Below are 22762 nucleotides of genomic sequence, written 5' to 3' on the forward strand. Positions count from 1 at the left end.
TTGAAACTAATTAGTACAGTCTCAGTGAATCAGTGTGTGCAATCACTATGCCATGTCAAGAAGACACTGTTTCTTAACACTTTGTCCTAACTACTGGGTTTTACATTTTTTTCTTACCACTTCTTCTTGAACATTTTTGGATCCCTGGATGGAATGATACAGATATTTCATTTAGGGCTGAGCAATCCACACGTTCTTATTCTCCATATTTTGGCTAATTTGTCGTCTCTGCATTAACTGCTGCTTGCCATATTAATGATTCATTTTTGACCTTTATTTTTATTTTGAAGCAGAATTTTGCTATATAGTGCAGATAGCCCATGAGCTTATGCTGGGATTATAGGCATATGCCACAACCATGGTTCCTTTGTTTTTTTGTAAGCACTAACACTTGCAAATGTGCTGATCAATGCTATTTAATATTGTATATATAGCTTGCATTAGCTTTCTTATTGAATAATGTTATGCTAATTACCAGCTGTGCCTGACCCCAGAGGAGAGCAAGCACATGCATGGAACCAGAGCTGTCTCCTTTAGAGACAGGAAGGTAGCCTTTGATGTCCTAGAGTTCATAGTCATGGGCTACTAACACTGGTAGCCTCTACTTCACTTGGAAGCATAATTTCTAGGTAAAATACAGTTTTGAATCTTTTGGATTCTTTCATTAATTTGATTATGTGCTATATTGAATTTGACTGAGAACTACAATATAGTTAACAAGGTCTCAATGGACAGGAGTTACCAAGCTCTATTGATTTTCTACATTCTGTTAATACTTAGGGGTCTGTCTTTGTGGGCCAATGTCATTGTGTTTATCTGTTTTAAGGCTTGTTTCTGAATCAACTACATGGTAGACAACTATCAATAGTTTTGATTTCTTTGGAGAGAGCTTTATGTATTATGTGTCCCAAGGAGAATTTTACTGTTCAGAGCTATGATGCTTTCAAACTTGGGAGTTGATGATGCACAGGCAATGATAAATTGAGGTACTGTCAGTTTACTGGGAGTCAAGGAAATGGAAAAGACTCAATAAGATATAATCCTTAGAGCCAGAGATAAAAAAATCTTTTCTCTTTCTCCCACTTTGTATGCTTGCAATTTGGACAAAAAAAAGAAAAAAAACAAAACAAAACAAAACAAAAACAAAACAAAACAACAACAAAAAAAAAAAAAACAAAAAACCAATGAAAGTCTTTTCCTGGGAAGGAGAGATGATAAGGCTGCAGTTAAATGGAAGAAACATTTCAGTGCTATGAGATTAGGCTATGAGACAGAATAGGCCCACCCTTCTTATCTTATATACCAGAGTGGATAGAAAGCCCCATAGAATAAATATCTCAGAACTCCTAAAAGTCAGGCACAAACATCTAAGGGCAAAAAAAAAAAAAAAAAAAAAAAAAAAAAAAGACAAAGGGGAATATTGTATTATGGATAAAAGAAGGTCATGTGTTAGATAAGAAATTCTAATGTCAGGTTTCTTTCTCTCTGCCTCCATCATTTCTTTCCTCCATCCCTTCTTTAACCTTCTCTTTCCTGGATATTTAATATACTAGCCTAACTAAATGTTTATTTTACTATGATTTCATCATAAAGAAAAAGTTATGATCCCTTCTCTTTATGAAATTAAAATAATAGACATTAATTTTAGAGTATTCAATGAGAGTAATTATAGTAAATATAGAGTTGAAGGTGTTATAGAATCTTCAGATACACAAGTGTAAGAAAGCAAAAAATAGGGGAATGGTAAGAATAAAAAGATCTTATAATTGTTTCAGGAGATGTTGAATCTGATTTTGACCTATAAATACCTTATAGTAAAACATGCACTTCATTATTGTAGAGAAGCATATGATGGAAGGCAACATCTCCTGCACTTCTTGCTACTTTCATTCTAGCATCATGAGTGGAGCCTTCATTGCCTACAGCCTCCTCTCAGAGGAAGCCCTTTCCATCTTATCTCTTCTTATGGTTACTCCATAACTTTCATCATTTGCTAATAACATTTCCCCTTGACTGTTCAACCAACAATATCATTTTATATTTACTCTTTTATAACATATGAATCTTGATTTTATTTTTTGATGATGCATGGCTTTTAGATTTACAGTTATCCATATTGCACATGCTGTCATTTGTAGACAATTTCCTGACTGGTTTTTATAAGGCTAGAACAGAACCCTCTCCATCCCTTCTTTGTTCTTGACAAGACAATTGTCATTTTATTGATGACATATAGAAGAGCAATGAAGTTATCCGATTTTTTCATTAGTTGATAGTAAAAGTTGAAAAGTAGCACATGACATCAATGTTACCATGTTTTACATGCTATGTGATAATGTACTTTATTGAAACTATCTTAAACTGTTACAACCTTGGGCTAATCAAGAGAAAAAGATTCCATGGTTAAGATCAAATGCATTATCTCTTCCAATTCTTAAAATTATGTTATTTTAGGGCTAGAGAGATAGATAGCCCAGTACTAAAAGGTATTGGCTGCTCTGTCAGAGAATACAGGTTGAGTTCCCAGAGCCCACATAACAGCTCACAACCATTTGTAACTCCAGTTCCAGGGGATCTGGTACCCTCTTGTGGTCTCTGTGGGTACTGCAAAGACATGATACATAGGTACTGGCATGTACCATCATCTAAAGTCACACCATGCCCTTTATTTAACATCTTTCTCTTCTTGGCATTTTTCCTCTTTCTTACCATAAGGCAGCAAAATACTAGTTAGGTCAACTATTAGTATATCTAGTAAGATTGAAACTTATCACATAAGACATTATAAAATATGAATCTAAGGAATACCCTTCAAGCTTTATAAAGAATTACAAAGGATTATTGGGAGCCAGTGATTCTGTGTCTGAAGGGTCACTATGGAGAGAAAGAAGTTGGTGAACCCAATGCATGTTCTTTACTGCTGATTGCCTCTTGTACCTTTTCCTTTTATCTCACACATGTACACTCTGCATTAAGATCACTTCTAAATTTGAAAGTGTGATTGAGTGACAGAATCAGAAGTTGTACCAGTATTCTGTGTTAGTGAGTTTTAGGGTTACAGAACAAGAAAAGCTTCTGGAAGTGAAAAATGGATAGTTACTAAGGAATCAAGAAAGAAAGAAAATTTTGTTATAAACTATGAAGAAAAATTGTTGCTCAGGAAGCTCAGACTAGTTTCAAACTTACTACATAGCTGAGACCGGTCTTCCATTCCTGAGACCTTTGTTTCTAACTCCCCAAGTGTTGGGATTCTATGTGAGCCATACTGTCTGGCAAAGACAGAGTTTTACATAAAAATTCTACACATTACTCTAAATTCAGAAGGTTCGAATTGTCACACTGAGATCAACTTGGAGGGGGGGAACAAAACAAAAAACCAAAACAACAACAAAAAACCAAAACAACATAAGAGACTCTCCAGCCAGTCATGATTATACTCAAATCTTCCATGGTCTATAATTACATGAGTCTTGTATGTTCTTAGCCTTTCTCTATGCTCACACATTATTGCAAGTTATATTTCTATTCTGATTTTTTTTGCAACACTAGAGACTTTCAAGGAGATTTAAACATATTTAAGCATCCATTCTCCTTACTTAATTCTCAACCTATAGTGGTGACCCCAAGGAAGGAACTAGGGTCTCTGATTCCCTTTACTCCGAATGAAAAATTTCATTGCTTGCTTTTTTTTTTGATCAATATTTTTTACCTGTCCTTTTTTCTTAGGCTTGGCATTTACTCAGTTCAGTAAATACCGGTTTCAGCCATTTTGGGAGAGAAAGCATTTGAGAGTGAAGGTCACCATTGATAGTCCACTGGCTAGAAACAGTTGAGCTTCTGAAATGATGTGGCTGATAACAAGAGTTTCATGATGGATAGAGAGAAGACATCCTATTGCAGTTCCACAGTTATGAAATTATTCTAGAAGTTTCATAGGAATAACTTTGATTTTGACATAATAAACCTTCACATAAAAATGATAAAATATTAATGTGATATGGAGAATACCTTTGATTCTCTATGGGTATTTAATACTTTTTTCTGGAGAGCAGAACATTTCATTTGTTTTCCTTGTAGTGTTCCTATAATCTTTGTGTTTGAATGATGAATTTGATATAGGAAAATAATTATATGAATTTCTAAGGACTTCATAGAAACTTGGTGAACTAGCTAGGTGAGCTAGAGGTTGAATTTTACAATAGTTTCCCACTATTATGCCTAGAGGGGAGAACAAAATAATAATCCATTTTTGGGATTATAACGGGAGAATTAGTTAATTTTAATTGCTCCAAGGTTTTAATTTAGCTAATAGTGACATTTGCAGGATATCCAGAGATCTCCCTGCTTGCCCACTCTGTGTATGTGTGCTCTTCATTACTTTTTTTAACTTAAAGATTCACTTATATGTGTATTTTATGTATATGGATGCTCTATATGTGTTATGCCTGCATAGCAGAAGAGGGCACCGGATCTCATTACAGATGGTTGTGAGCCACCATGTGGTTGCTGGGAATTGAACTCAGGACCTCTGGAAGAGCAACCAGTGCTCTTAACCTCTGAGCCATCTGTCTAGCTACTATTTTTGTTTTAAAGGAAAGATTTATTGGAGTTAAACAAATTATTTCTGTGTATTTGTGAGGATATGTTTACATGACTGAAGTTGCCTGTGGAGGCCAGAAGGGGGTTCCCTGGAGCTGGAGTCAGTGTTGTGAGTCACCTAATGTGGGTGCTGGGAACCTCTGCAAGAGCAGCACACACTCACACTGAGTCATCTCTCTAGCACCTCTTCATGGGTACTCTGCTGCAGTACTGCATGCTAGAGATCTCCACAGCACCCTTTAATCAACCTTTTAATAATCTCAAGTTTCCCCTGTCCCTAAGCATGGGAAGAAGCTAGCCACAATGTAAACACTGCCTTTCTACCACTTCCTTCTAGAAGTAACAGTTAGTACAGTGATCACTTCCAACACACACACACACACACACACACACACACAATCGTTCTTGTTTCTCTTCCTGTGCTGTTCAGTCTCCAGTGTCTTGCTCCTGAATATTAAACATATGTGCCTATTTTTAATCAATCAAAAACAATCTTGGCAAAAGGCTTTACTAAAACCTTAATGCAGATGTAATTATGCATTAATAATTTAGATTATATTAACATTAGAAAATCTTTTTATGTGCATATTGGTCATTTGTATTTTTTCTTTAAAATGCCTTTTTAGGCCTTTGCCTATTTAAAAGTTGGATTAGAGTTGGAGTGAAACACAAGTAATGAAAACCCAAAGACTGATTTGGGGGTTTATGCTGAAGATCAGAGAAGCAAAGCAGCCAAGCCAGTAGCTCTTACTTCTACCTCAGACCAAAATGGGTGATCCAGTCTCCACAAATCCTTAAAGTACAATGCAGACTACACTGCTCTCTACCAAACCTCAGACTGCAATCCCTGAGTTCCTGTCTCCTCCAGCCTTATATTCCTGTCTCTGCCCAGCCATATCACTTTTGTCTCCACCTCCCTTGTGCTAGAATTAAAGGTGAATAATCCCAAGTGCTGAGATCACCTTTGTGTGAGCTGTTTCTCTTTTATCCTGGATCCATTTATGTAGCTCACTGTGGCCTTGAACAAACAGAGATCCCTCTGCCTGTCTCCCTAGTCCAGAGATTAAAGGCCTCTGTGGCTGTGGCTAGCTTTGCATTTTGATATCCAGTAGCTTTATTTAAATCATAACTAATATATTGCCACACTGGGGAGCTAGCTCAGAGTTAAGAGCATTTGTTGTTCAGAGGACCTGGGTTCAAGTCCCAGCAACCACACAGTGGTTCTCAACTGTCTATAACTCTAGTGCCAGGGGATATGATTCCCTTTTTGTCCTCATGGGCACCAAGCATACACATGATGCAGTACATACATGTGAATAAAACACTCATACAAATAAAAATAATAAAGTAAATAAACTCAAAAGTTGATTTATCTTTTCATATTAAGTTACAAGCTTTAAACTAGACTTTTTCATTTAATTCAAATATATTTATTGAATAACATTTACATGGTAGACACTGATTTCTGGCCTTACATGCATAACAGGGAACTAGTTAATGGAGGCTTGCAAATTACCAGGTGTTTTCTACAGACAGTCTGAAAAGTCAGGATTGTTGAATTTATTTTCCTATCTAAGTATCACCTGAGAGGATGGACTTGGAAGCTTTGTTAGCAGTCTTGATATGTGTGTCAGATTCTTGGCAAACTTGCCCTTGTTTACAACCATACCCTGTCAGAATTTCAGGTTGGAAAAATGAAATGTTGGCATATTTGATTCTTAGGCCCATTAATTGAATAGCATATCTAGAAAGAACACATGTGGCAATGGGAGCACAGTCCTTGGAGTTCAACATATTTGAGCTGGAATCATCTCATTGTCTGGCCGCAGGCACAACTGCTTCCCCTTAGTGAGTCGTTATTTCCTCAGCAGCATAAGGTAGTACAGATGTCTGGGGGTCAAAGTTTCCACAGTTGTCACCATAATGTTGATCTTCTACTTAGAATTATTTTATTGTCTCTTCAATCTCTTAGCAAATAGCAATGCATTAGTACTACTCTTCTCTGATGGAAGGGATTAAAGCCCCTTTAGATATATGATATAAAATTATCCCCCCTGTTTTATAGATTGTCTTTTCATTTTCTTTTTTAAATGGAAGATTTAATTATTTTTATTTTATATGTATGAGTGTTTTACCTGGTTCATGTGTGTGTGCCTGCTTCCCTTGGAGGTCAGAAAAGTGAGATGGAAGAGGTTGTCAGGTCCCCAGGAAATGGAGTTAGAGACAGTGTGAGCCACCATGAAGATTCCGGGACAGTCCAAACTTGGATCCTCTTTAAACACAGTGTATTTCCAGTCCTCCCTTCTTTTTCTTGATGCTTTCTCATCTAAAACTCAGAAATCTATGATGGAAAAGGTGGCTCAGTGGTTAAGAGCATGTCCTGTGATTGCAGATGACCCATGCTTTTTTTCTCAGTATCTCTTTGGCTCACAGCAACCTGTAACTTTGGTATCAGGGAACCTAACACCTAACCAATACCTCCCCCCAAAAAAACAAAAACAAAAACAAACAACAACAACAACAACAACAACAAAAACACTGAAGCCTCATGGTCACCTTGTCCAGAAACTTGTGCTTCACATTCTAACACATGACCATCCTTGCTCATAATTTCTCAGTCTCAACACCATTGCCATTTGCAGCTGGGTAAGTCTACGTGTCTGCTCTGTGCACCACTGAGCAGTGTGTCTGCCCATCCCACTATACACCTGTGGCAGCTCCATCTTGCCTTCAACTGTCACAACCCACAATGTCTCTGAGGCATTGCCAAATATCCATCTGGGAGGGTACAAAACTGCCCCAAGGTTGGAAGCATCACTATCAGACAAAAACAAATGAGGCCGTGGAAAGATCAGGAACTCAGGAGCCAGCTGATGGAGGCACAGATTCTCCTCACATTTCTGACTGTGTGACATGGGCAAGCTATTGCCCACTGACTTTGAACCTCGATGTTCATGTCTGTGTCACTACTAACCACCTGGTGTATGGAGAGGGTCAAATGAGTCTTTAGGTAGCTGCACTCACAAACATTCATGTGTTCACACACACACACATATACAAGCACATGATTAAAAATAATAAAAAATCATAAAAATAAAGTTCATAAATGTTAGGCTTGATAGTCTACTATGTTGTTTTATTGCATGTGCTTTTGGTGCCACATTTAAGACCCTCTCAGAATCTGAGATCATAAGGTTTGCTATGCCCAGCTTTATAGTTTAAGTCCTTGCATGGCGTTCTGTGACCCACTGAGTTGACTTTTGTTGTGATGTGAGACAGAAACGCATGTTCTTTTCTCTCATATGACTATCTAAGTAACTTAGAGCCTTTTATTGAAAAACTATCACAAAATAAGACCACGTTCTTAATGACTTTTCTTGGAACCTTTGTTGAAAATCAGTTGATCATGATGTTAAGAATTGTTTGTCTGGGTTTTTGTTTGTTTGTTGTTACTTTTTTTGTGTTTTTTTTTTTTTTTGAGACAGGGTTTCTTTGTGTAGCCCTGGCTGTCCTGGAACTTGCTTTGTAGACCAGGTTGGCCTCGAACTCACAGAGATCCACCTGCCTCTGCCTCCCAGGTGCTCAAATTAAAGGTGTGTGCTATCACTGATGGGCTAAGAATTGCTTTGGGAATGCCAATTCTATTTTTTTAAAAAATAGTTTTCTAATAAGTTTTGAAATAAGAACAACATTCTTCCTTTTTTCCCAAAGATGGTTTTGTCTATTATTAGTTTTTTGAAATTTCTATATGAATTTTAAGATTAGCTGTTGAAAAAACAAGACCAAATATTTTGTTAGGGACAATTGCTTTTTTTTATATTTTTATCATTCCATTTACAACCAAGGAAAGTAAAGCATAGAGAAGGCATGAGACTAGACACAGAACCAGGCTGGCTTCAACTTCTGCACTGTTTACTGCTGTGACTCTTGACCATCTGGCCCATTGTGTTCAGAAAGTAACTGGTAAGCACAACTAACAAACTGTGGAATGTTTCTATGAGATGACACTCCTTGATGATCCTTTCTATAATAAGTTTAAGATTATATTTTTATGACATGAAGTCTCTGTATGCATATATATATATGTATATATGTTAAATGTGGATGTGTATGAATATGTTCACAAAGTATATGTATATAAAGCATGCAGATACATTTATAAAGAAATGAGTGTGTATGTATACACATGAAACAGAAATTCAGGGAGAAATTTCTATATATGTACATAAAAACAGAGTAGTTGGTGTTTTTAGGCACCAGTATGGAGAATTAAACATTTTTACTTTATATTCTTTATTATTCTGAATTATTATTAAGAGGAGATTTATTATATTTACTCTTAATAAATAAATAAATTAATTAGGTGCGCATGCATGTCAGGACATGCTTGTGGAGGTCAGATGATAACTTAGGGGAGTCAGTCTCTCAACTGTGCAGATCATGGGGCTTGATCTTAGGTTGACAGCTTTGGTGGCAAAAACCCTTACTGAACCATCTCATCAGCTCCCCTAGATTATATAAGAGAAATAATATGCATAACTTGAATGATGAATTAAGTTTGTCTTATGAAGCATGAACAGCAGTTGTAGTCATTCTCTGAGTTTGGTTGCTGGGGTTGGGGATGGGGAAGGCAGTCTTTCCCTTTTCATTTTAGGCTCTTCCATATCGGTAGCTTTAAAAGCAGTTTGATGGAGCAACTGCAGGAGCCAACAGCAGTTCTTACCTGATGTTGCTGTCAGTTGAGAAGAATTTTCTCCAGGAGAAGACGCACACACTTCTTTGACCTCCGGAGCACTCATCAAAGCAAGTGCAGATTGGAAACTGCCTTGTTTCAAGATGTGTTGCTCTGAGAATAATATGATAGTTTGTTTTTAATGTTGTGGCTATTCATGGAAAATTCTTGGAGTTACGTTGGCTGATTAATGCTGAAGTAGATATTGCTGAAATGTAAATGGTTAACTTATTTGAGGTTATGTTTTCCAGGCAATGCTCTGAAGGTATCAGCGGAGAGATTTACAGATGACCCCTGTTACCTCCCGAAAAGGGAGGCTGTTGTTCAAGCCGCCCGCGCCTTGTTGGCAGCAGTTACAAGACTCCTTATCCTTGCGGACATGATTGATGTCATGTGTCTCTTGCAGCATGTGTCATCTGTAAGTAGAAGATGACTTAATTTGCTTTTATTTTTAATTCCAATCCTGAAGTAAGCATAAATCCTGGTGCTTTCTGCCTTACTTTATCAGAAGCTGACCAGATAGGGTTGTAAAAACTAGTATACACTTCTAAGGATAAAGCCAGAATTTGGTAGTCCTAGCGCCATTTTGAAACTAAGAACAACAGGTGGCTTACTGAAGAGGAAATGGCAAGGAAACTCTAGACCTTTGAGCATTGAGATTAGTATGCCCTATACCAAAATATTTATTTTAGTTTTTGTGTGAGTGAGTGTGGAGGACAGCTATTGATGTCAGATGTCTTCTTTGATTACTGTCTATTTACTGAAGCAGGATCTCTACCAATTCCCTGTTTGTGATTTGTCTAGTCTGGCCAGCCAGCTTCTCTGGGGATGGTTTGTCTCCAACTCCAGAGCTCTGGGATTACACACAAGCTCCTTTCCCATGCCCACTTGATTTTATGTGCTGCTGAAGACATGGACCCCAGTCCTCACACTTGAAGAACAAATGCTTTACCTGCTAAGCCACTTCCTCAGACCCCAAAATTAATTAAAACAAGTAACAGCACAGAGTGACATAGATAGTATCATAGTGTATAAGTGTAAATAGTCTGAGGAAGAGTAACCTTAGCTTGAAGCATAAGATATTCAGAGATTTAACCTCATTGATAAGTAGACACTGCTGTTTCCTTTCTGTGGTATGAGGTGGTCAAACCTATGGCTGTGCATCTGCAGGGCTGATGCTCTTTGTTAGAACAATATCCTCACCGTGTCAGCTCTTCTGTTTTTAATTTTTCATCAAAACAATATTTTTTGTACATTTTAATTAATCTCTCCTCCTCCCCACACCCTCTTAGATTCTCTCCATCTTCTCACCCATCCCAGTTCATGCTTTCTTAAATGCCCCCCAAGCCAAGAACTAAAAAAACAGAACAACATAGCAAAAATAACAAAGAGAAAACACAAGAAACACACACACACACACACACACACACACACACACACAGAGGCATACACAGGCACACACACAAAACAAAACAAAACAAAACAAAAAGCCCATAAAACCACAAACTAGAAACCATACTGTACAAGCAAAAGACCAGTGAGGTAAAAAATACCCAAACAAAGAAATATGAGTCAAAAAGTCTGAAAACAAAATACCATTGAGTTCATTTTGTGTTGACCATGTACTGTTGTGCTGACACTCTGTTGGAGAAAACCAGATTTTCCTTTGCACATAGTTGTCAATTACAGATAGTTTCTTGGTTAAGGATGGGAGCTCATGATCACTTCCTATTCTCAGTGCTGGGATCCCATCTAGCATGGACCTATGCAGGCCCAGTGCATGCTGCCACAGTATCTATAAGTTCATATGTGTGTAAGTCCTGTTGTATCTGGAAAACACCATTTTTTTTGGTGTCATCCATTCCTTCTGACTCATAATTGTTCTGCCTCATCTTCTACAGAGTTCTCTGAGCTGACAGACAAGGAGTTTAATGAAGAGATCCCATTTAGGGCTGTTCAAAGGTCTCTCATTCTCTGACTAATGTCTGTCTGTTGGTCTCTGTATTTATTCCCCTTAACTGCATAAGGAGGATTTTCTGTTGATGGCCTAGCAAGATAATGATCTATAAGTATAGCAGAATGTATTGCTACATTCCTTTATCATAACAATAATATTTGTTTTCCCCCTGGGTCCATAGCTATCTAGTCTCAGGTTCTGGGCTACATTAACAGTATCAGGCCTGTGTTGTATCCCATGAAGTGGGTCTTAAATCCAGTCAGATAGTGGGTGGTAACTCCCACAATATGGTGTTGCTATTGTACCAGCACATCATGCAGGCAAGTCACCATTGTAGACTGCACATTTTATAGCTGGGTTGCGGTTTACCTATTCCCTTAACACTAGTCAGTAGGGGTGAGGGGCTCTAGTTAGGCTTCTGTTTTCAATGAGACATGTAAGTATGGTCTTTAGCCATAGGGCCTACCATTAGTTTGTAGAGAGTAACCAATAACCTTAGAAATAACCTTAGTTGTTTGGGGGTTCTTTTGGAGCCCTTTTGGCCAACAACTCAATTATATGTAACCCATTCCTGGCACTGGAGATTTCACTTGGTAGTGAAAGATGTCTAGTTGGGGCTTTATCTCCTCTATTATTTGGTAACATAATCAAGGACAAATAGTGTATATTTACAGTTACTCTGTGATGCCTGCAGCAGTCTATTATGAAAATTGATTTAATATAAGTAAAAGTATGCATTTATCTAAGAGAAAATCCAAGTAGGGAACCTGTCTGCTTTACTTTCCAGGCAAATCAATTTGGCATACATAGTTCAGTATAAAGGAAACGCTTTCTTCATTTCATTACTTTGTTTGACATTTTAATAAATAGTCCAAAGGCAGAGGTTACAAAGAACTTGGAATCTCTACTGATTTCCCTGCTTTACACAGGACCTGACACTTCTGTCTATAGACACATCTATATTTCCATAAAGGTTCCCAGTGGCAATTAGCTAAATCTTTCTTTAAATATTGCTTGCTTTTACTAATATCTATTTTTGTCATTCTAGTGATCTCCCCTTTTTACTTTCACACTCATCTTCTTTCTGTGTGTATGTTGTATGTGTAATGCATGCACCTGTATGTGTGGGTACATGTACCAGTGCATACACACAGGGAGACCACAGGAAGATGTCAGATGTCTTCACTTTTTGCTCCCTCCCACATTCCCTTGAGACAGAGTCATCCAGTGAACAGAAAATTCACTGTTTGGGCTAGCCTGGAGTTCTTGGGATGCCACCTCTCTGTGTTCTCCAATGCTGGGGTTACAGACAGGCATGGCTGTGCTCAGCTTTTTACATGGGTATTGAAGACTCAATCTTAGGTCATCATGCTTTCGTAGCAATTACTATTACCCACTTATCTATTGGCTCAGTCCTCATTTTAATTTGCTTTTTTTAATGGTAAGAAAGAAAACAACTTGTTATTTTGTTTTTATTACTTGATTATTTGTTTAACAGTAGACCAATCCCAGAACATTTCTGAGACCAGTTTTCTCAAATGTTAATATATATATTTATATATATTCTAAGAGATTCATATAAAGTCCCTCACAGAACTGGGAAGGGGCAAGTCCCCCAGAGCTCAGGTGAAGTGGGGGAGGACAGCTAATGGAGAGAGAAGTAGGAGAAAATGAGGGGGAGGAAAGGAAAACATGTGCGACCAGGAAGATTGAGCCTGGTTAGGAATAGACGATAGGAAAGAGAGAGAGAGAGAGAGACAGAGACAGAGAGAGAGAACATAAAAGAGGGAGCCAATATTGGTTTGAAGATAAAATTGAACACAAAGAAAGGTCGAGAGAACTATAAGACTGCCCCCAACTAACAAGTTGAGCTTACGTGGAAAGGCTATCATAAATGCCCTTCCCGGAGAGTGAGATCAACAACTAACTTCTCCATGGAGCCCTCAACTAATGCCTGTTGAAAACAGGATCAAACACCCATACATAAACACTGAGTCGAACTAGAACCCAGATGCAGATGGAGAGGACAAGACCATGCGCCAGAAACACATAGAGACAGCTTACCTGAACAAGGAGGAGCTAAGGGCCACTAGACTGATAGCTGGGAAGCCAGCATGGGACTGACTCAGGCCCCCCCTGAATATGGGTCTCAGCCAGAAGGACTGAGCAGTCTAAGAGACCTCAGACAGTGGAGCCAGGATGTATCCCTGGTTCACAAAAGAACTTTGCAAACATATCCCCCATGGAGGGATAACTGCCTTAATCTAGAGACAGGAGAGAAGCCCTAGTCCCTACTTCACAGGACCTGTCAGATCTACATGACCCCAACTGGATGGCACTCCCCTACATATGGAATTGGGGTGGGGGGATGGGAGGGGAGGGTATTTAGAGTGCATGTGAGAGGGCAGAGAGAGTAAAAAGTGAGGGAAGGAGGGAGGGAATATACATACTTTTTACACACTGATTGGCTATGTAGTTTCTACAGAACATTGGCTTAGATTTATTTAAATATGTATTGTCAGGAAAAAGGAGAATAGATGTATTTTGGGAGAGAGAGAGAGTGCTAAGTCAAACTCACAAACTCACAAACATTTTCCTGTTGCCTATTTCATGCTTCTTTTTTTCTTGTGAGACAAATTTTCAGTTATTTTAATGGGAGATGAGCGGCCATGGCCTCTGCTGTTTTGTTTGATGGATTGCTATTTTTATTATTTCTGAACTGAGACAATGTGATGGAAGAAGAGTACACTGCGGAAGTTTGTGATGCCTGCTTGGACTCTGGTATTGCTATAGGGATATTGTCTGCATCTCTTTGCTCTTATCTCATATGCCCTTCGAGATACGATAAGGTAGTCAAATAGGACAAAATTGGATTTGTTTCTCAGCTCAGAGATCACTTTAATATCCAATCTCCACAGTTTTAGAAAACACCCACTTTTGTTTTTATTTCCAATTGATTTGCTGAATTTCTTTTAGGGTTTGAATTTGGTTTGTGATGAGGTAAAACAAGAAAGCAGACAAATTATTTCTTGATTCTTGGCTCAGATTAAATTTCCCCTTAAAAAATTGAACATGTAAATTCCAGGAATACTAATATTTTTTCAATGTAATTGTTCTTCCTTTCCCAAATAATTTTCAACCAATGAATTAATTAATAATTAATTAATTAATTAAACTACAGTGTACTGCTACTGTAGACAATCTCAGAGGTTCTTTTGATGGTCAAGCACCTAAAAGAAAGAACAGTCCTCAAAACAAGTCAATAGTCAGTCTTTTTTTTTTTTTTAACACAACTGAGATTGCCCAGGTTTGTCTTTATCTCCTGTGCTTTACCAACACAGCAAAAGTATTGCTTTTAGTATGTAGCACCCTAAGTATACATATAGGTAGTTGGCAAGGGTGCAGAATGCATAACAGAAATCCAACATCATGTTGTAAATTTTATACATCTCTGTGATGACTGTAAGTAGGAACAATCTAGTTAAAAAAAAACCAATCTAGTTGTAGTCATGGCAGTCTTAAGGGACCCAGAGCACTTTAATATTGATAAATGGAAGAGATGAGTCCTGATGATGAAACTCAAGCTAAATTTTCCATATTATGCAAACGCTGACCTTCAGTTAAATCACTCTCTGAATGGGGCATTACTGGATTTTCTCACTTTCTTCTTTGGCCATGAACATATTACCTGGAAATAATGTTTTTGTGTGTTTCATATTTTGAAGTTTCCTGGAGTTGCTTAATGTTCACATAGCTAAAAGAGAACATGATGCATTTTTAATTAGGAAGACTGTTTTTTAGGGAAGAGAAAATGTAATGAAACTTTTGGTAAATAGCTGATAGTAATTGATTCCTAGAGAAAATACATTGTTTAGAGTCCTGTGTCCAGTGTGATTTTGATTTAAACATACAGAGAAAGGACCAAAAACAAAATCCATGGTGCAGAAAAGATCACATGACAAAATAGATATTTAATATAAAGATTATTAAAACTATGTTGAAAAGAAATTGTTTTTTTGGGTTACAAGAGTGGAGAAAAGAACAGATTTTGGCTGTGTTTGAATGGATGGAGAGGGGAGGGGCTGGTGAGATTGCTCAGTGTGTAAAGGTGCTTGCTGCCAAGCCTGACAACTTGAGTTCCATCCCTGAGTCCACATAGTTGAAGGAGAGAACTGAGTCTCACGAGTTTTCCTCTAACTTCTACATGTGTGTCATTTCATATGTGTGCCTGCATACATAAATAGATAAATAATAAACATGAATAAAAAAATTAAAGCAGATAAACTGATGAATAGAGTTGGTTCATCCCTGGGACTCTGAAATTTCATGTTCTCTGTGGTCCAACTCACATTCCCTCATGTCCTCTGTGTCATGTGATCCAACACCCTGTCAGTCACTCTCAGTGAGCTTTAATATGTTCACTGCATGCTAATCTCACCTCTCATTTGGGCCCCATTTTGTATAGAGAGGTCACAGACACTGGAGTAAAGTCTCTGTTCAGGCAAGCTTTCTGAGGCCCATTTTACTTACTTGAGCATGAGAAGGACTAGGTACTGCTGTTACTGATGCAAGAGTGCAGTTGGAAGGCATACCACACTGGGGCTGAACATGCACATGGGAGATGTCAATGCCCTTCCCACTTCCGGGTTTCATGTCTACTTTTCTCTGTAATCTTTAAGTTCCTTCAGGGAAGGAAATATGTTTTATAGTCACAGTACCTCGGTGAGAGTAGGTGTCAAGTGGTATTTGTTGGATTTAATTTGCTGTCCTTTTATGGAAGTGTTTCAGTTTTCTCTTCACCTTGGATTGAGATAAACATGCTGCCCTTATGAAACGGAGGGCATAATTCAGCAGAACACCATTCTAATACAACTCAGTCCTTAGGGTTTGATACATCAAGGATCAAATTGCACCCCCGGGAACTTTTATATCCTATAAAGCCTTATTAGCCTGTCTCATGGCATCACAATAGGGGATTTTGGTGTGTTTAAATGGTGGTCTCTATCTGTGGAAATCTATGTAACAGTATAAGATGAGAATATAGGAAATAAATGGCATAAAAAGAGCAAATGAGAATTATGTCCCTAGACATTTTCAATTATTAACCCTCCAAAGTATGTTTTAATTTACTAAAATAAACTAAGAATTCAATTTCTTGTGATCTCCCTTTACTTATTAGTAGTGAGAAGCATTCGGTGATCTACCACAATTTGTCACCTATTTGTCCAACATGTGACTTGAGAATGGACAGGAGCATTCCAATTCAGCAGAAATGATTTTGTAACTTATTGGTTATAGAGCAAAAATGAACACATGTTTGCTGAACATGCCACATAGGCTTCAGTCATCAACATGTTGGTGTTCTTCGCGTCTTGAAATACACGCTTTGAGACATTTTCCTTTCTGAAACTCACATCTACAGTCACAAGCCTAGTCTCATGCCACAAAAGGAGCATAAGCAAGCAGCTAACCTTCCATACCCTTGCTTGTTTCCATGATTGGCATATGAAAACCTGATATTTACCTCGCCACTGTGGCTCTTTGTTCCCTCCTAGTCCCACTGATCCCCTTCCTTCTTCCAAGCAGAGAATCTCTTTCTTCCCATCTGTCTGTCTGTCTCTGTCCCTCTATCTTTCTGTAGGCATGCACCTTTCTGCATGTGGATGTAGGCCAGAGGTCAGCATCAGATATCTTCCTCAGCCACTCTCCACTTTATTTTTAAAAATTTAAAACTTGCCAGGTGTTGGTGGTGCACACCTTTAATCCCAGCACTGGGGAGGCAGAGGCAGGTGGATCTCTGTGAATTCGAGTTCAGCCTGATCTATCGAGCTAAGTCCAGAACTGGCTCCAAACCAAAGCAAAGAAAACAAATGAACAAAAAAAAAAAAAAAAAAAAAAAAAAAAAAAAAAAAAAAAAACAACAACAACAACAAAAAAACAAAAAAAAACCCAAAAATTTAAAACTCATTTAATTTACAAATTATAATATAATTACATCATTTTCCCTCTTCCATTCCTTCCTCCAACTCTTCCCATGTACCCTCCTCTTGCTCTTATTCAAATCCATGGTCTCTTTTTTCTTTAATTGTTTTACACACACACACACACACACACACACACACACACACACACACACACACACACACATTTGCTGTGTGTGTTCTTCCCTAGGGAAGACTACTTCCCCAGCTCTCACCATTCCTTAATTGTCTGTAATTCTTTGTCTAGGGTCTGCTAAGTTTCCCCCCCTCTCACATTGACATGTCTATTAATATCATCCTGGTTTGGTTCACGTTTAGGCGGTGTACATGTTGGTGAGACTCTGTGGGTGTAGCATGTCTGACAAGGAGCCACAGTCTCACAGCAATTGCAATCTTTCCCCCACCCTCTTTGACAATAATCTCTGAGCCTGAGGTTCAGGAATGTGCTGTAGCTGGGACTGGGAATCACAGGTCTGCATTTTGGTAAGTTGTGTTTTTCCATAATAATCTCCATCTGTTGCAAAGAGAAGTTTCCTTGATGAGGGTGAGAGCTACACTTATCTGTGGCAATAAGGACATATCATTAGAATGTAATTAGGGATTATGCTGATTTAGTAAAGTGGTAGCAAGCTTGCTAAATGGCTAGGCTGGCTCGCCATTGGGCCTGGGTGATTGTCCTGTCTATGCTTCCCCAGTGTTGGGATTACAAACATGAACATGGATTTTCCATGGATGGTAGGATTAAATTCAGGTCTTCAGGCTTGCACAGCAAGCACTTTACTGACTGAAGCAACTTCCAGCTTTGTTAGACTTAAAAAATTACACATCAAGTCTCATTTTTTTTCAGGGTATCCTAAAGCATGAAAGTTCTTTTATTCTGAATGACATATGCTCTTTTTGTTAGAATGAGGACCACATGGACCTCTAATTCATGTATAATATTGGCTGCACAATATAATTTCTACCTCTTCATAATCATTTCTAATCAGTCCACTGAAAGATAATTAGCTAGCATTTGTTGTCTCTGAATCATGGTGGGTAAAACTGAAGTACATTATTGACACTGTTAGCTAGCTGGGGATTTGAAGAACATTTGTCATTATTATAATCTGCTTTCCTTTTCATTTGCAGTTCCAAAGAACATTTGAGTCTCTTAAAAATGTTTCCAACAAATCTGACCTGCAGAAGACCTACCAGAAGCTTGGGAAAGAGCTGGAAAACCTGGATTATTTAGCCTTCAAACGTCAGCAGGTATGATTCAGGGCTCTCCTTTGGTGGAGAAGGCCAACAATTCTGCTTCCTGCTGTCCTACCCATCAGAGGTTCAGGAAGGTCGGGGAGACTTATCTTCTAATGATTGGGGCAGATATAGCTTGTGCTGATATCTGTCCCTCTGGCTACCCACAGTGTTCAGTGTGGGCTCTTAGATGGGTTCTTAAGGGGTTTCTGCAATGTCCTTTTATTCCTTCTAAAGAAGATTCCTGCTGCTTTGTGAAGGTCTAACGACCCTTTGGTAATGATGTCTCAGCAGCACAAAGGGAACTTCTGTGAAGGCTTGATCACATGGCTTTTGGATTCTGCAGGGTATTTCAAGGTGGATCAAAAACCACCCAAAAGACCAGGAAAAGGGTGCGGATGAACATACAGAGTGAGCGAAAAGAGTAAGAATTTTCAACAATAGCAACTAACCTCTGCATTATTTATTTATTTATTTATTTATTTATTTATTTATTTACTTGTAATGTTTGAAGATGAGTAAAACCTTGTTACATGTGGAAGGGTAAAGGGAAATATTATTAACAAATGCATGCCTTTTGGCCCACCTGGATAGTCTCAAGATAATCCTAGAGACACATCATGGCGTTATAAGTTTGCTTTCAGAATCTGTACAGTCCACACCCAGTATTCACAATGATACATTCAATGCGTGGCAGACACAGACACTGCCGCAGTGGCTCGCTGTACTCTTGAGGCTGAGTTGGCTGCAGTTTCTGTATGGCCACTAGGTGTCAGGGTCGTCAAGCTTTTACTTTATTGCCAGGCTTATTGGGATTAGAGTAGACCATTAGCCTTTTCAATTTGGTTGCCTGAAAACTGAGAACATGCTCAGTGATAGCTGGTGTCTAGGATCACGGCAAAACGGATGACCTGGCATTTAAGAATCTCCTACGTTAGCATGTCTGTCAGAGAATGCCACTGTCTCACTGTTGCCTGATTCACAAGTTTTGGACCTTGTGTGTGTGTGTTTTCAAAGCAGGATTTTTGTTAAACCACATTAAATCCATATGATATTGGCTTAGAAACATTAGCTCAAGAAGAGAATTGAATTGTGGTCTAGGTTCTTCCTCTATCATAGATGTAAAACAGTTTCTCTTTCTGTGGCCTTATTTGTCTAAGAGTCATATTTGTTTTATGGAATGTTCTAGACTAGGGTCAATGGGTTATCTTGACACATACTTTATACAGAAAAAAACATGCTATTTATTTATTTAAATGGGTGTAGCAGATATAACACGGGGTGTCAGCATTACTGAGAGCTACCACATTGATTTGCCAGATGCTGCTTCTCAGTGTTCACACTACAGATCACTGCTCTCAGTCTAGTTTTGTTTCCAAGATCATATTTTACCATCAGGAGTGTGTTTGAATAGGCAGGTAATAGACACTGCCCTCTTGCCTGATTCTCATTAGCACGTTGCCCATGATTAGATTCTTACATTAGCCGACTGTAAATTTGGCAGAAAGTAAGTGTTGCAAGGGCAGAAGGGTAGAGCTCTGAAAGGATGGTACTGAGGACAGGTATGTGTGAGGAGAGGAGACAATGGCCACATGGAGTGCCTATGGATGTGTGAATGTCATATATGCTACTGCCTAAGCCATCACTCCGTGACACACAGTAAGACTAAAACATTGATGAAGGAAGTCACTAAATGTCATGACAGTGCAGTACAATCATTTTTATTAAGACCACTCGTAGATGAGAACACTAAAGAGTTATGTAACCCTCTTAAGATGGTTGTGTGGAGGCAAGAAGCTGGATTTCAGGCCTAAGTCAGACTGACTCCTGGAGTCAGCATTGCCTTACTGGCCAGGGCTTAAAGGGTCAGAGCATCAGTTGCTCTTTGACTTGGATGGGCCTTGTCTTTATTTTCTATCCTGTTCCTTTAAAGCTCAAAGAAAAAAAAATCTGTAAAGCACATAGTGAAAAGTACTTTTTCTTGGCCCTTTTCATCTTACTGGGAAAGATTCAGATCTCTGTAAAATTGCTAATTCAGCAAGACAATTTTCTTGTTATAAAAGCTGGATTCTTTATACCAAGATCTTTATACCAAGATCTTCTGGTGACTGGTTTTCTGATCCCATGGTACTCACTGTTCTTTGCTGTAGCACAGTGAGAGCTGCAGGAGGATAGGGTCTGTGGTTGCCTCCATTTGTGTCCCCCTTCCAGGCTCACAGCACCTGACCACGGCAGTACTCAGGAGGTGCTGCTGCTGCCATTGTTGTCATGAGCAAAGACACAGGTCCAATCTTGGCCTCAGCCTGTGGGCCATCAAAACTAATGTGTTTTGCCTTACTTTGAAAGGCAGGTAGGCATTAGCCCTTACCTTCTTGTGTGCAAATGCTAACAGATTTTTCCCTTTGCTCAGTCTTAGGTGTTCTAATTTATTTCATTCCTGTAACCAGTTTGGAAAAAAAGAAAACACTAGTATCATCCAAGCTCTTCAGTTATGGTTGGCCAGTTCATCAATTATAATACTTTTTATGATTTCATTCATTGAATTTTCTTTTATTTCCCATGAAATATTTGTATATATAAATCTCTTGTATATATCTTTCATAGAGATTTTATTATAAGTATACATATTTCTTTAGAAAATTTAAATGCCATAGGTTTATTTTATTTCAACACATTGACTATATTTTAATATCCTTGTTTGAGATATTTCTTTCTGAGTGATAGGTAGACCCTTGTTGTATTTTGCTTTGTTTCTGATGGGAGATGTCATTTTGTAAATAAGTTTCTCTTATTGGTTAATGAATAAAACACTGTTGGCTAATAGGAAAGCAAGATAGGCAGGACTAGGAGACAAGGAGGATTCAGGGAGAGGTAGGGGGAGATTCAACATGTAGAGACTTGAGGGAGAAGAGGTCCGGACCTTCTCTCCAGTAAGATAAGATCACGTGGAAATACTTAGATTAATAAAAATGGGTTAATATTTAAGACAGATCTAGATAATAAGAAACACTAGTAAACAGGCCAACAACTTTGTATCTAATACAGTGTCTCTGTGTGTGTTTTGGAACTGCCATGGCTGTGGGACCAGGCTGGCAGAAAACTGCTTGTAACAAAATGGCGCCTGCAACATGGGTACTAAAAACTTCCCCTTAAAACTTGATAAAAGCTTAAAAACAGATTTTAGAAACAAAAACAGAGACAAGCAAGGCTTCTTAGTAACAACGTTTTTCTCAGTTGGGCTGTTTTACTAGAGACAAAGAGAAATTTGCACAGCTCCTTTAAGGGAGGTTTCTTTTTTTTTTTTTAAATTTAATTTATTATTTTACATGTCGATCCCAGTTCCCTCTCCCTACCTTCTTCCCCCCTCCCTCCCTCTCTTTTACCCTCTCTGCCCCCTCACATGCACACTGACCACCCTCCCCTCCCATCCCCCCACCTCAATTCCACATGTAGGGCAATGCCATCCAGGTAGGGTCATGTAGATCAGACAGGTCATTTGAAGTAGGGACTAGGACTTCTCTCTCTTGTCTCTAGGTTATGGCAGTTATCCCTCTATGGAGGATGTGTTCGCAAGGTCCTTTTGTGCACCAGGGATACATCCTGGTTCCACTTTCTGAGGTCCCATAGACTGCTCAGTCCTTCTGGCTGAGACCCATATTCAGGGGGGGCCTGAGTCAGTCCCATGCTGGCTTCCCAGCTATCAGTCTGGGGGCCCGTTAGCTCCTCCTTGTTCAGGTCAGCTGTCTCTATGTGTTTCTGCAACCTGGTCCTCTCCCTCTGCATCTGGATTCTAGTTAGACTCAGTGTTTATGTATGGGTGTTTGCTTCTTTCCAACAGGTATTAGATGAGGGCTCCATGATGGTGGATAAGTTAGTTGTTGATCTCACTATCTGGGAAGGGCATTTATGGTAGCCTTTCCACGGATGCTCAAATTGTTAGTTGGCGGCAGTCTTATAGGTCTCTAGACCTTTCTTTGGGTTCAGTTTTCTCTTCAAACCAATATTGGCTCCATCTTTTATGTTCTCTCTCTGTCTTTCTTTCTCTGTCTCTCTCCTGTCTTCTATTCCTACCCTGACTCAATTTTCCTAGTCGCACGTGTTTTCCTCTCCTTCCCTTCTCTTTCTCCCACGTCTCTCTCCATTCATTGCCTCCCCCCCCCCCCGCCACTTCCCCTGTGCTCTGGGGGACTTGTCCCTTCCCAGTTCTGTGAGGGACTTTATACGAATTTCTTAGAATACACCTTGTATCCTAGTTCC

At 38.8% G+C, this 22762-nt stretch overlaps 1 protein-coding gene across 1 annotated transcript in view; it reads left to right on the forward strand.

The window, feature by feature from the left end:
* LOC127223891 (catenin alpha-3-like) overlaps window positions 1-22762 on the forward strand; it is a 105291-nt gene that overhangs the window by 76270 nt on the left and 6259 nt on the right. Inside the window, exons 4-5 of the mRNA XM_051186581.1 lie at window positions 9583-9749; window positions 18401-18520. Coding sequence (XP_051042538.1) covers window positions 9583-9749; window positions 18401-18520 — 287 coding nt within the window. The remainder of the gene's footprint in view (window positions 1-9582; window positions 9750-18400; window positions 18521-22762) is intronic.

This window comes from Phodopus roborovskii, unplaced genomic scaffold, assembly GCF_943737965.1.
Source record: "Phodopus roborovskii unplaced genomic scaffold, PHOROB, whole genome shotgun sequence".
In the NCBI taxonomy this organism is placed as follows: Eukaryota; Metazoa; Chordata; class Mammalia; order Rodentia; family Cricetidae; genus Phodopus; species Phodopus roborovskii.